The sequence below is a fragment of the Macrotis lagotis genome, chromosome 2 (genome assembly GCF_037893015.1).
Source record: "Macrotis lagotis isolate mMagLag1 chromosome 2, bilby.v1.9.chrom.fasta, whole genome shotgun sequence".
Taxonomy (NCBI): domain Eukaryota; kingdom Metazoa; phylum Chordata; class Mammalia; order Peramelemorphia; family Peramelidae; genus Macrotis; species Macrotis lagotis.
This window is the reverse complement of record NC_133659.1, coordinates 232,096,226-232,111,590: the sequence shown is the minus strand read 5'-3', so window position 1 is coordinate 232,111,590 and position 15,365 is coordinate 232,096,226. Positions and strand designations below refer to the sequence as shown.

General features: G+C 32.9%; 1 protein-coding gene across 1 annotated transcript in view; it reads right to left on the bottom strand.

Annotated features, from left to right (window-relative positions):
• Positions 1-15,365, bottom strand: part of SHISA6 (shisa family member 6) — a 512,552-nt gene that overhangs the window by 228,309 nt on the left and 268,878 nt on the right. The window contains exon 3 of the mRNA XM_074220646.1: positions 12,189-12,284. Coding sequence (XP_074076747.1) covers positions 12,189-12,284 — 96 coding nt within the window. The remainder of the gene's footprint in view (positions 1-12,188; positions 12,285-15,365) is intronic.

Here is a 15,365-nt window from a genome sequence, read left to right as displayed (position 1 = left end):
CCCCCTCTGGAGGAGAAAGTGAGGCTGGGGACTTAGCACCCCCTGACTCAAATCCAATTCATATATCTGTCATAACATCATCTCCTTGATGTCATGGTCTTCTTTGAGAATGAAGGACAAACAACATTCTACAATGTGAAATCAGCTTGTAACTTCTCAGATAATTTCTCAACAACTATAGGACTTCATCCAACCTCTCCTGGGGGCTCTCCTCCCTTTTCTTCTTTTCATATTTTGTTTTCCTTAATTATATTGTGAGCTCTCTTAGGACTTGAACTGTCTCAGACTCCCCCCCTTTTTTGTTAATCTGCAATGCTTAGCCTGGCATACAACAGTGGATTAATTAATGTTTATTGATTTGATTGAAAGCATCTAACACAGAGCCCAGCATATAACAAGGCACTTAATAAACATTTATTTATTGATTGAATAGTTCTTCATGATTTATAAAGAATTCTCTCTATATAATATGTATGTGTGTGTGTGTATTAATGTGTTGAACAACTCCTTGAGGTAGGGTAGTACAAGTGTAATGATCTTTATTTTATAGAAGACAAGGCTGTGACTCATGAAAATTAAATTAATAAATGGCAGACCTGGGATTAGAGTGCTAGACTTCTAACTTCAAGTCTTGTGTTCTACTGCACTATGAATGATTTCCTCTTTTATAATGGGTCAGAAAGTAGATGTTCACTTTAGGTTCCCAGGGATGTACTTCTCAAGGGAATTCTTTTAAAAAAGAATCCTTCTAGCAAAGATATAGTGATGCTTGTATAATTTACCCATTTCATTGATCAGGAGCAAAGGCATGTTCCCCTTTCTTAGCAGTCTCCTTGATGCCTTTGTTCAGTAACTTATAACCACGATTGAAGCTGTTTTTAGGCTTAATGGAAAGGTTTTTTTCCTTTACATTTTTTTTTCTTTGCTGGAAAGTATTATTTCCCTTCTGATACCAGAGTAGTTCCATCAGCCGTCACATGCCAAAATTTGAGAATAAGGATTTGGCTTTGAGGCATCTGACAGAAAGCCAGCATGTGCTTGGCACAGGTCAATTGTTTCTGAGTGGAGCTAAAATTAATGGGAGTGGCTAGTAGCTGATTGACAAGGGGATTGCAGGAATTATATTCAGACTTCTATTCCCTACATCTCCAATTATGGGGGGGGGAGGGAGGGAGAGAGAGATAGAGAGACAGAGATACACACACACACACACACACAGAGAGAGAGAGAGAGAGAGAGACAGACAGACAGACAGACAGACAGACAGACAGAAACAGAGACAACAGAATGCAGAGAGACAAATGAACACACACAGACACAGACACATACACAGAAAGAGACAGAGACAGAGAGAAAGACAGAGACAGAGACCAAAGCAGAGAGAGATGAGGAGATAGAGAGACAGAGAGAGAAAGAGACCAAGAGAGACAGAGTCAGAGAGAATGAGTGATAGAGACAGGCACTCGGGCACAGAGATAGAGAAAAACGGAAGCCAGAGAACAGAGACACTCACAGAGAGAGGGAGGGAGGGAGGGAGGGAGGGAGGGAAAGAGAGAGAGAGAGAGAGAGAGAGAGAGAGAGAGAGAGAGAGAGAGAGAGAGAGAGAATTCTGAATATATTTTGCAAGCATGTTCATTGTCGCTTTTCAAAGTCTCCAGTAATTAGGTGCTATAGAAGTAGTCAACTACGGAAAGTCAAAACCAGTGCTGTCAAGCTCTATAAGAAAAAAGAGAAGCCAGTATGTCAAATCTAGGATAGATGGCAGAGCTCCAGCTCCTGTCCTAATGACTCTTCCCTACTCACTGTTGAGTTCTGAACATCAGCCAAATCTAGCTCTCTCTTATCTCATTAGCATAACTAGAAATTCTCAGCTTCTTCAGGGACAAATTCCAGAATGGCTTCTGACCTATATAATATAGGAACATCTAATGGACTTTATTTAACTCTGAGAAAAGAAAAAAGATTGTACAAGGAAGTCAGGTCTTAGTGAAATAAAGAATTAAAATTTGAACTCAGGGCTTTAATTTCAGATTCTGGTCATATTCTTTCCACTATTCTATGCTATTAGCTCTTATCACTGTGAATGTTCCATGGTGCATCAGACAAGATTTCAACTAGGCAAGAAATGGCTAAAGCCATGTTTTTGTGAGATATATGTCCCAAAACTTTTCAGGGCACCTAACAAAACAGGCACACCTCTGCTACCCCTCGTAATGAGATCCCAAAGCAGAAGATCTATTCTAATCCCATTAAGACTAACTGGAGGAAGGTAGCAAATTGATTGGTAGAATATTAGAACTGGAAGTGACTTCAAAGATTATTGCCTAATACCTTAATTTTACAGATGAAGGGATTGAGGTCTTGAGGAGGGAGTAATTTTTCAAGGTCCTCAGCGATTTTAGGGAAAGCATTGTGATGATAGCCCTAATCTCTGTTTAATTTTCAGTATCTCTCATTGTGGGAGATAGATTTAAAGCTGGTAAAGAAATTAGAGGCCATGAATCCCATAGATTCATAGATGAAGATGACATAATGAGGTATCTTGCTCAAGCAGTGACTTGCTTAGGTTCACCCAGTTAATTTAGGGTTTTTTTTTTGGTTTGTTGGTTGGTTTTATTATTTTATTAATTTATTTTTCCAACTACATTCAATGGTAATTTTTGACAATTGTTTGTTAGGTTTTGAATTTTACATTTTTCTCTCTCCCTTCCCTTCCCCCTCCTCCTGACAGAAAGCAATCTATCATAGGTTATATATGTATAACCATGATAAACATAAATACATATTAATCATGTTGTGAAAGAGGAATCAAATGAAAACAGGAAAAATAATAATACCTAAGACAATTTTTAAAAATTGAAGATAGTAGGTTTTTATCTGTATTTAAACTCCACTGTTCCATCTCTGGATATAGATGGCATTTTTTATCATTAGACATTTAGAATTGTTTTTGATTATTATGCTGCTGAAATGAACAAGTGCATTATAGTTGATCATCACCTAATGCTGATATTAATGTGTATATTGTTTTTCTGGTACTGATCACTTTTTTTCCCACAATCAGTTCATGCAAGTCTTTCCAGCTATTCTGGTCTCATTTTTCATAATTTCTTATAGAACAATAATACTCCATCACATTCATATACCAGAATTTGTCCATCCATTCCTCACTTGGTAGGCATTCCATCAGTTTTCTAATTCTCTGTCACTATGAAAAGAGCTGTCATAAATATTTTTGTACATATGGGTTTTTTTTACCCTTTTTGTGATCTCTTTGGCATACAGACCTAGTATTGTTATTGTTTGATCAACTAGTATACAGTTTTATTGACCTTTGGATGTAATTCTAAATTGCTGTCCAGAAAGGTTGGATACAGAAAGGTGGATCAACTCTATCAACAAGGCATTAGTATACTGGTTTTCCTACGTCCCCTCCAAAACACACAATTTGACAAGTGCGAGGTGGTACCTTAGAGTTCTTTTAATTTGCATTTCTCTAATCAATAATGATTTAGAGTATTTTTTCAAATGATTATAGATAGTTTTAATTTTTTCATCTGAGATTGGTCTCTTCATATCATTTGACCATTTATCAATTAAGAATGACTTGGTTTTTTTTTATAAATTTGACTCAGTTTTCTATATATTTTAAAAATATGCCAGAAACACTAGTTGTAAAAATTGTTTTACAGCTTCCTTCCTTCCTTATAATCTTGATTGCATTGGTTTTATTTGTGTAAAAAATTTCAATTTAATGTAATCTAAATTATCCATTTTGTATTTTATAATGTTCTCTCTCTTCTTTGATCATAAACTGCTTCACTTTCCATAGATCTGACAGGTAAACTATTCCTTATTCTCATAATTGACTTATTATATCACCTTTTATGTCTAAATCTTGTACTCAATTCGACCTTATCTTGGTATAGGTTATGAAATGTTGGTCTATGCCTAGTTTTAGCCATACAATCTTCCAGTTTTCCCAGCAGTTTTTTATCAAAGGGTGAAATCTTATCCTAGAAGTTGGAAACTTTGGATTATAAAACACTGAATTACTTTAATCATTTACTTCTGTTTCTTTTACACCTAATCTCTTCCATTGATCCACCACATCTTTGTTTGTTTATTTGCTTGCTTTTTTTAGTTTTACAAGGCAATGGGGTTAAGTGACTTCTCCAAAGTCACACAGCTACCTTCCTTTGCATTTTTTAAAATGAATCTCTTTGATATTCTTGACCTTTTGCTCCTCCATATGAATTTAGTGACTATTTTTTCTGGATCAGTAAAGCAATTTTTTTGGTAATTTGATTGGTATGGCACTGATTAAGTAATTTAATTTCGGTAGAATTTTCATTTTTTATATTAACTCGGCCTACCCAGTAATAATTGACATTTGTTGAGTTATTAATAACTGATCTTATTTGTATGAAAAGTGTTTTATAGTTGTTTTCATATAGTTCAGAATTGGCAGGTAGATTCCCAAGATGCTTGAATAATTTCTCTTTCTATGTTTTGCTGCTATGTCTTCTTAGTATTATGAAGAAATGTTGTTGATTTATTTAGGTTTATTTTATGTTCTGAAATTTTGCTAAAGTTGTTAATTATTTCAAGTAGTTTTTAGATGATTTTCTAGGGCTCTCCAAATATACTATTTTATCATCTGTAAAGAGTGATAGTTTTATTTCTTCATTACCTATTTTAATTCCTTCAATTTCTCTTTCTTCTCTTATTGGTAAGGGTAACATTTCAAATAAAATTTGTAATAAATAGTAATGACAACAGGCAAGTAAAGTGGCAAAAGGTAACTAGGTGATCCAGTGGATAGAATGCCAGGATAGAGTCAGGAAGGCTCACCTTCTTGGACTTGGATACTTACTAGTTGTGTGACCCTGGGCAAGTTACTTAACCCTGTTTACCTCAGTTTCCTCATCTCTAAATGAGCTGGAGAAGGAAATGGCAAACCACTCCAGTGTCTTTGCTAAGAAAGTCCCAAATGGGACAACAGGGAAGTGGACATAAATGAAACAATTGAACAATAATAAATACTGCTTGATTGATAAAAGGTAGAAAATGAATTTGAATCAGGATCCTCTGACTTCACAACCATTTTTTCCCCAGATTCAGATAGCAGCAGTATTGGCTTTCTACTTTAGAAATATTGATTAGTCAATCAAGTTGTGTCAGGTATACTAAGTCAATATTCAAAGGCAAACAAGGGGAAAAATTGACTAGTTTCAGCAAAACAGTAGAGTAAAAGGAGTCAAAATATACTTAGTTAAATTTTCCCCACCATGCATTGTTAATGAAGAAATCATACAATTGTATGTGTTGAGGGTAAATGTTAAATTATTGATTTAACTAATGAGTCAGAATAGAAAGTACATCATATCATATCTTTCAGAGATTTTGCAGATCAGTGAAGCATGGAAGGATGTGTTTTATTGTTTCTCCTTTAGGTCTTTGCCTGGAGCATCTAATATTCATCACTATTAGTTAGTACTAACAGTGTATTTTTCCTTTTTGCAACATGAACTACGATCTGTAAATTAAAGGCAGAAAAATTGAACTCTTTATATTTTGTAGATTTTATTGATAGCTTCTTTTTCTTAATCTACTGAGATTTCCCCTGTTGTTTTCTTGCTTCCAGAAGGTAATCTCTTAAAATGAAAAACTTTTTAAATGAATAAAAAAGGGAAAATAATTTTAAAACATAGAAACAAACAAATCTCATATGAAATGTTCCAAGGAAAGCTTCAGAGGAATTGGGGAGATGTCTTCCCACATCTCTTATTTCTGGGACAAGTTTGTTCTGTGTTATTCTGTAGCATTTATTTTAGTTGTTTGATGCTTATTGATCCTAACATTTATTTGTAAGGTTCTGTATATCATTTTTCTGGATCTACTTACATTACTTCATATATAATCTCTTCTTGATATTTATAATGCTTTCAGTTTCCTATAACAGAACTATATTCCATTATATTCACAGATCATAATTTATTTGACACTACCTGATTGATAGTCATCTATGTTGTATCTCATTCTCTGGTAATACAAACCATGTGGCTATATGTTTTGTGTATGTGGAGCCTTCTGGAGGAGGAAGAAGGTAGGGCTTTGATGCTGGTATATACATACCAGTAGAGCATTAGGGTCAAATAGCTTGGGCATTTTAATAATTTTATTTATACAATTTCAAATTTGTTATCGAAATTTTTGTAATAATTCATCATTTCATCAAAAGTTATTATTTTTGACCTATTTTACAGTCTTATTATTTTAGATAATTTTTCTAGGTATGTGGCAAAATCTGAAGATTGTATTGATTGATAATTCTTTCATTATTCATGATTTAGATCATGTATTCATACTGTTAACAGTTTGCCATTCTTCTCTATTGTTCATATCTTTGATTATTTGTCTATTAAGGATGACAGTTTTAATATGTACGTATATATATATATATTGCTATTGTTTATATATTTTCTAAATATCTTGGACATCAAATCCTTATCAGAGATACCTGATAAAAATATTTCCCCAGTCTTTACCATCTAACACTAGATGCATTAATTTTGTTTGTGCACAGGTTTTTCAGTTTTATGTAATCATTATCCATTTTGTCTTTTGTTATTGCCTTCATCTATCATTTGATTAATAATTTCTTACTTCCTCATATCTGTGAAAGGTATCTGCTTCTCTTCCAATTTTTTAATGGCATGATCTTTAATGATAGCAAATATGCATTTTGAATTTATTGTGAAATATTGTGTATGATGTTGGTCTAAGTAGGATTTATACATTTATACATCTGCCTAGCATATCTTATCAAATAGGAAGTTTTTTCCTAAGTAATTTATGTTTTTAGGTTTATCAGATATTGGGCCAATTATATGTTTCTTTCTTGTCTGGTCTTTTCTATTGAGACATTTTATTATTTTTATCTATACTAAATAATTTTTATGGTTGATGTTTTGTGACACATTTTAAAAGTCTAAAAGTGTTTTTATCTTTCCAGTCCTATCTTTTTAATTATACATCTTGATATTCCATATATTTTGTTCATCCAAAGGAACTTTATAATTATTTTATTTAGCTTGCAATGTGTGATGGTTCAGTGTTAATTCTGCAAGTTAACTTTGATAGAATTGTAATTTTTACTATATTGTTATGATCCATTCATGAAAATTAAATATTCCTCCATTTATTTTATTTCTTTGAGGGGCATTTTATACTCAAAGTACTACCTTGATATTAGTATTTTGTAGTTACTATGATTTGGATTTTCTTTTCTTCATTGAGTTTTTATTATTATGATATGTAAATGCTATTGATTATTGTGAAAGATGATTTTATAACTATAATTTTTCTAAAACTATATATTTTTCTCCATTAATTTCTCTCCTTGTTTCTTAGAATTTTCTAGGCAAACTATAATGTTATCAGCAAATAAGAATTGGACTGTATCTTTTGTCCCTATGTCTGTGTCTTTAAGAATTTCTTTCTTATGTTTTCCTGCTATTGAATATCCTTACTCATTATTCAGTTAGTTAATAATTTTTTCTAATATTTAATTGGGTTTTAAAAATATAATTTTCCTTTGAGAATTGTTTTAGCTGCATCACAGAAATTTTGGCAGGTTGTTTTATTATTATCATTGTCATGTACATAATTGTTTCTATTATTTATTCATTGATCCATTTGCTATTTGCTATTTCATTACTGTCTACATTTAGATCTACTTCATTTTTGTTCACTGAATCACTATTTTGTTACCTGTATCACCTGGAAAAATGTGATTAATATTTCTGACTTTTTACATGCATTAATATTTTTCCTGTGCCTTGATATATGCTCAATTATTTTAAAAGATTTACATGATCCTGAATATATATATATGTTCTTTAGTGAACATGTTCAGAATGCACCTCGAATATTTCAACTCTATCTTCAGTATTTTGTTCAATTTACATTTTCCCTTTTATCTTTGTTAGATTTGCCATACTCAGAAAAAAAATTTGTTTCCTACTATTATTGTTTTATTATTTACCTTGTAACAATTGAATTCATTTTTTTCCTTCAAGGATTGAGATATCATGTCACTTGAAGAGTATATATTTAAAATTAATATTGGTTTGTTGTCTATTATTTTTGTGAATTTTAATTTTTTGATTTTATATAATAGAATGATTACAATTTCTGTTTTTTCAAATTCACCTGATACATAATAAATCTTGCTTTTTTATACATACATTTCTTTTTCTTTAGTTTTTTTGCAAGGCAGTGGGGTTAAGTGGCTTGCCCAAGGCCACACAGCTAGGCAATCATTAAGCCTCTGAGACTGGATTTGAAACCAGGTACTCCTGACTACAGGGCTGGTGCTCATCCACTGTGTCACCCAGCTGCCCCATATACATACATTTCTTGTAATAGAATGCCAAGTTTTATTACACAGTTTGTCAATATTTTTAATGCATTATTCAGTCTATTCACACTTAATGTCACATGAATTTAGCTTATATTTTCCTTTATTTTTGTCTCTAGTAATTTTTTAATTGGGATATTTTGTTCCTTTTTTGGTTAGTACTTTGTTTTTATTTTGTTACTACTTTGACCCAATAATCAATTTTGCTTAATCTACTTTGATCCTCCCCTATTTTCATAGACTCTTCTCTTTAATTCTTCACCCATTCACTCTTATTCATCAACTTTTTAATAGTTTTGAAGATTTTCTTAACTTGATTTTTTCATGCATTCAGTTAGTCTAGTTCTCCCATTCTTTCCCTTACTTTTCTCCCTCTTAATTAAGAAGTTATTTCAAAATCTTCCCTTTTTTGTTCCTATCCAACTTTTGCTTTTGTTTTGTTTTTTCTTTTTCTATTTTCTGGATGTGTGTTGCTTTCAGAAAATGGTTTCCTTTTTTTCTGAAACAAAATTTCCTCAGATTGCATTCATTACAAAATTGCCATTTCTCATTATCAAGATATACATAATTCTTCATGGGAATATTTTTCAGTGGGACTCTTTCCTCTCACTGGGTTATATTCTCCCTCCTTGATTTATTTTCTCCCCTTTGTTATCTCTTCCATGCTTCAGGAATCCATTTTCTGGCTTAGAGATTAAAGATACTAATTTTCTTTCATTATTCATCCATGGACATGTCTGGGGTTCGAGCACATGTTCCCTTCAACCTTTTTTCCTTTCCTTATTTTTATACCACCCCTTCTGTATTTTAGTCATTCATTTAGTTTTATTCACCTGTGAAAGAATTATAGGGTTTAGTCCTTGATATTTGAAACCTATTCTGCCATGGTCACTTCTCATCTTTAAATTTAGTTTTCATCCTATGTACTTATGACCCCAAAGAAAGATCTAACATTGATGAGTCCTGTGAAGAAAACCAAAGAGATTGGGGAAAGATTGGCTCAGGCTACATATATGCCAATATAACTTACCTGCCTAACTTTCTCATTGAATAGACTGAACTGGCCAGTTGATTTATGGTGCCATGTACAAAGCCTCTGGAAACATTAAAGGAAAATTGGGTTCATTCATGTACAAAAGCACTAAAGGAGTTCTGGCTGGTCCTTGTTGGCAGTCACTTCTTTTGTGGTGTACCTCCTGACTTAGATCTAAGGAGGTGCTGGCCTAAATGGAATATTTGCCTGAAAAGATTATATAAGCAGTACTCTTTCTAGAGTTATTTATATTAGTACTGATCTAAGGCAACTGTACTATCTTATAATTTTTTAAAAAGACCTAAGTTTTGTATAAATATAAATCAATATGAGTACAAATAAAAACTAGTCCTCTACTGTGACTAAGATAAAAGGACAGGATTGTCCCTTTTTCACTTCTAACTCCATTATCATTTCTGTATATACTGTAGGATTCCCTTTTTGATTAACCTGACTTTTCTGAGGTTTTGATATTGATTTAATGATGGAATAGCATGGAATATGATTTTTAGTGGAGTACTTCCTCCATAATTTTCTTTATTTATGAGATGTGGATATGGGGTGGAAAGGGAAATTATCCTAGCTTGGGGTTGACACCCTCTTTTCAGCCTAGAGGAGCATTCACAGAGGTGCATAATTTCCACATGACCTCATGCTATGCCTAAGGCAAAGGAAGTAGTGAAGGCAGAAAATGTTAAGAAAGAGGAGATAAAAGGAAAGTGTAAGACATTTAGTTATAAATTTCCTGAGGGTATGGAAGTACCAAGGAGTTAGTCAAGTGGTACATTGGTTGTTTGATATTGCCTGAGGGATGTACCGTGCTAAAGTACCTAGATCTCCCATTATTGTTAGCAAGAGGCAAAACTGGAGACTTCTAAAGACGAAGGAACCACACTGGTACATTTTCTCACTTGCAGCTAGCTTTGTCCCAATTTTTTAATCTTACAGTATTTTTCAACAGAGATGAAAAATCATCATATGTCAGATTTGGTTTTGGACTTATCAGTGGTAGCATGAAGTCTCAGTGGATCTTGTGACAAGCTAGACTTACCTCTAGGGAATTATTGTAGAACAGGAAGCTTGAGTATAGCATTATAGTGAAGCAACAAATGTAATTTTGTTTATCACATCTTCATTGGTACCAATAAAATGGTGGTTTTGAAACATGGTCCAGATATTCCAGAATGATGTCTTTATGCCATAAATAGCAAAGAAGATCAGTGTTTCATTTGTGGTTATTATAATTGTTGGAGGATTTAATTTCATCATATAAATTGTGGGTCATTATAGGGTGCAAATACATAGGATATAGAGCTGGAGTCAGCAAAATCTTGGACCTTGAATGCCACAGCAGGGCTAAATGACATTCATAGGCATTGTGGCACAGATGGGGAGAAGGAAAAGAAATGGATTTAGAAAGGACAAAGAATATAAACATATATATATATATTATATATGTACATATACATATAGATGCACACATTGAAGGAAGGGCATAAAAAGATTCATCAGAAAGGAAATGATATTAATTTTTGTGCCAAGTGTCACTTCGATTGTTTATTCAAGGATGAGCTACTTGTTGACAGATTTATTCTTTTCTACCTTCCATCCTCCAGAGCTAACCTTGTAACTTTTTTTTAAAAAGAGAGAATAATTCAGCTTGGCACCAATTCTTTTTGACAACCCAGTTCTGTGGATCAGATTCACCAGCTGAAGGAGGATGTGTGGAAGCCAGAAGTTTGCATGTATAAGTAGGACTCAGGTCCTTGGTGCAGGCCTGTAACTCTCAGTACCCACAAGTATTATCTATGTCCTTGATAAACTTTATTTAGATACACACAGACACAACAGAGAAAACATACACAAGTACAGATTTTTTTTCTTCTCTATATAATTAACATTGCATAGAGAATTCTTTAAAAAAAAGTGCACGGAATGTATGAAATATTGCAAATTGTCCTTTTTTTCATTCAAGGAACAACAAACACAGTTTCAGCCAGAGGAAGACAGGGAAATATTTCTGCATATATTTCATATTGGTTCTACATAAATATACAGACTGGTAGAAAAGTATTTAGATGGATTTGGACCAGATTACTCCTATAGTGACAGAATTCTCACAACACCATTATGATTTTGTTAAAACAGAAAATGTAAACAAGCAGGATTCCACCTCTCCCTACACAGATGCTCAATAAACCAACATCAGCTACATCACAAACAGGCTCAGTAGAGGAAGAATCTCCATCTAATAGATTTAGGGACAGGTTAACATCTAGGTTTATGCCTATATTATATAAGATATACATATCTACACACAAACTGTGAATGCTGGACTGTCTACAGAATAAAAATCATAATGCATACTCATAATGTATACAGAGTATAGAAATCAGCATAGAAAATTTTAGTTTTAGAAAGAAAAAAAAGTTCCACTTTGCAAATACTACAGATTCCTTGCTAGCCTATCCCCACAAAGCTCCGTAGCCAAAATGCATAGTGTGCATCTCTCTTGCTCACCTCATCCCAAATTCAGGAGTCATGTTCCCTCTCCTTCCTGGGAAGCTCTGTTGGAAGTATCCCAAATCACCAATAATAATAATAATCAATAGATTCACCCTAATCTTTCCTGTCCAGTACAATTGTCTGGCCTTCAAACCATCTTCAATGTTTCAGAGAGACTTTCCCCAGATAATCTTTGTATTTAGTAAAAAATGGTTTCCACTGTACCCTTCGTGTGTCCTCTTCCTAATGTGACAAATCCAGACGAGATGAAGTTATGGAGATCAGGGCCTCCACTTCGGTGAACGTCCTTCCCATAGAGCCCTGTCAAAAAACAATAGATGAGGGAATGGTTACCTAAAATATCCAAGGCAGTTGCCATTTATATATATATATATATATATATATATATATATATATATATATATATATATATATGTATGTATATATACTATTTTATGTGAAAATATGATGGATAGTAACATCAATGAGGGCAGAGACTATAATTCATTGTCTAAATATTCCTTGGTGCATGGTATGCACATATTGTAAGTATATTTGTTTTCAATTTATTTTCAATCAGAACTCAGTCCTAAATTAGAATAATAAATAAGATTTCACATGCACATGTTTTTTCTTGACTTTTGTTCTTTTCTTTACATTTTTTAAAGCTTTAAAGCTTTATTGACTCTCTTGTCTTTCATTTTTTTCCTACTCTTTCTCTGTCCTCCATTTTCCTGCTCCTACCTCCCTTTCCTCATTGAGGAAAAAAATAAGGCATGGTTGTCAAATAAGACAGTAAAGACTCACATACTAGTTAACATTTATATTTTTCCTTAAGGTTTGTAAAAAAAGTTTTACATATATTCTTATTTGTCTTATAATAATAGGAGATATTATTATCCCTATGTTATGGATAAGGAAACTGCTGATAAGAGATTAGATAATTTAATCAAGGTCATATAGCTAGTAAGTGTCTGAGGTAGAAAAAAAAATTCCGTCTTTCTGACCTAATAGGGTAGATATTTGCTATTATATCAGAGTTTGGCAAACTCTATAAAGAGACAAATAGTAAATATTATAGATTTTATAGGTCAAGAGGAAATATCAAGGATAGTTTATATATATATTTGTAATGAGAGAAAATAAATCCCCACATATTTTTATTGGTGAAATTAAAAATATAGTAATATTAATAATTGATTATAATTTTTGTAACATCTAATAATGAGAATGAAATCTTTAGAGGAAATAATATTCCACTAAATTAGGGTTAAAAGTTAAAGAGTATCTATCCTATTATCAAAATTGCTTGCAAATACTCATCTGTTAATGTTGATAAAAATTCATGCATTTCAACTTTCAAAATACTTTTCACATGGTAGGTATTACCAAATACTAACAGCAATCCATTGGCATTTGATTTTACCTGAGTATATTAATCTCTAGGAAGGCATTTATGGAATTTTATTGGTCTTCTCTTGATTTGTCTTTTAGCTTGCCATTTTCATTGCAGTTCAGTCACTTCCAATTAAGACTAGCTGGAAGCTCCTGTTTCACAGTACTATGGATTTGGAAATATGGCCATTTCTTTGGCATTTTTGACATGATCTATGATTCAATCTTAATTATTGAACTAATTGACATTATCACAGTATAAGCTTCACATATAGGCACAATTTTGCATTGAAATTTTATATTACATTTATGAAGAAATGTTATCAAGTACACAGCAAAAATATTATTTTTAGGTTTTTTTTGCAAGGCAAATGGGGTTAAGTGGTTTGCCCAAGGTCACACGACTAGGTAATTATTAAGTGTCTGAGACTGGATTTGAACCCAGGTACTCCTGACTCCAGGGCCTGTGCCACCTAGCTGCCCCCCAAAATATTTTTAAATAATGTGATCAAAGGTAGTTTTCCCCATTCAGAAAAATTTCAATTTTGATCCTAAACTCAAAAAATTTCAATAAAACATTTTTCCCTTTTATTTGGACATGCCAGATATATATTAGTAATAAAATAAAATGACACAGTATGGTGATATGTGTAATATTCAAAATGCTGTCAAATTATAATTGTGATCAACTCTTTGATTATTTGGCTTTGGATTTTTTGCAAGACAATGAGGTTAAGTGACTTGCCCAAGGTCACACAGCTAAGTAAATATTAAGTGTCTGAGATGGAATTTGAACTCAGGCCCTCCTGACTCCAGTGCTCTATCCACTGTGCCACCATGGGCAACTCCTTAAAAGTGCCACATCAACTCCTCATCCCTGCCACTGTGGTACCAAAACATGTAAATGGATAAAAATCTCTGGTTCCAAAAAATTTTTCTTTCTGGACAATGACATTTGAATTTTAGAGAATTTTCATGTATTAAGATATATTAGCCTTCTTTTGATTTTTTTTTAACCATTAAACTATAGAAGTTATTCTTAGCTTGGGCTGCACAAAAACAAGTGGGTCAGATTTGGCCTGTGGGAAGTAGTTTGCTGAACCCTGCACCTAGCTGCCTCATTGAAGCACATACAAAAGAGCAACTTATAGAGACATCAAGGAGTTATGATTTAGACTGGAAAATAATTGTGTCACTGCAGTAAAGTCCCTGATATAATTCTCTCACTGGAGGAAGAGGGGAATGAAAGGGAGCAGAATAAAGTTTTTAAACATTTGATTAATTCACTTAAAAATTTAGAATGACTTTTCCTCCATCTTCTCCTATGCTTTTCCATCCATAGAGCATCCCCTTGTAACAAAGAAATACTTTTAGGTAAAATAAATCAACATTTTGGTCACATTTCATAATATAGCTTTCATTTGGTATCTATCATCTACTACTTGTAGGAGGCACAATCCACTATCAATACTACAAAGTCATCATAGGTCACTGGATTGATCAGAGGTCTTTAACAACTGTTTCCCTTCACATTTACTGTGTCCATCATGCAAATTGTTTGCCCAGTTCTTCTTATTTCACATATTCTTTTCTCCTCAACTACTTATACAATCACCATCTAGAATATCTCTCCCTGATTATCAAATGATGATATTCCTCTTTTCATTCTCATCTACCTCTCTCTTTGGTTCTCCAAGCTCAATGAGACTGAAAGGAATGGGTTTCACCAGCAGTAGGATAGTTTTTTGTGTGCCTCCATCTCATACCCTATAGTTGATGACATCAGGTAACATTTCTAAATATTCCTTTTAATACTGAGAAAACCAAAACTTCAGCTTCTAAAGAAGTAGTAGTAGTGTTGAAACAAGCTTTTTCTTCATTTGCTAAAACTCTCTGGTTCACAAAATGTGGGCGTACATGTGGTTAATTGCAAAAACCTTTAGATTAAGTCTTAGAGGAGGCCTGGATTGTAATTATAATTTTATTGGTCAATTAAAAATTTGATAT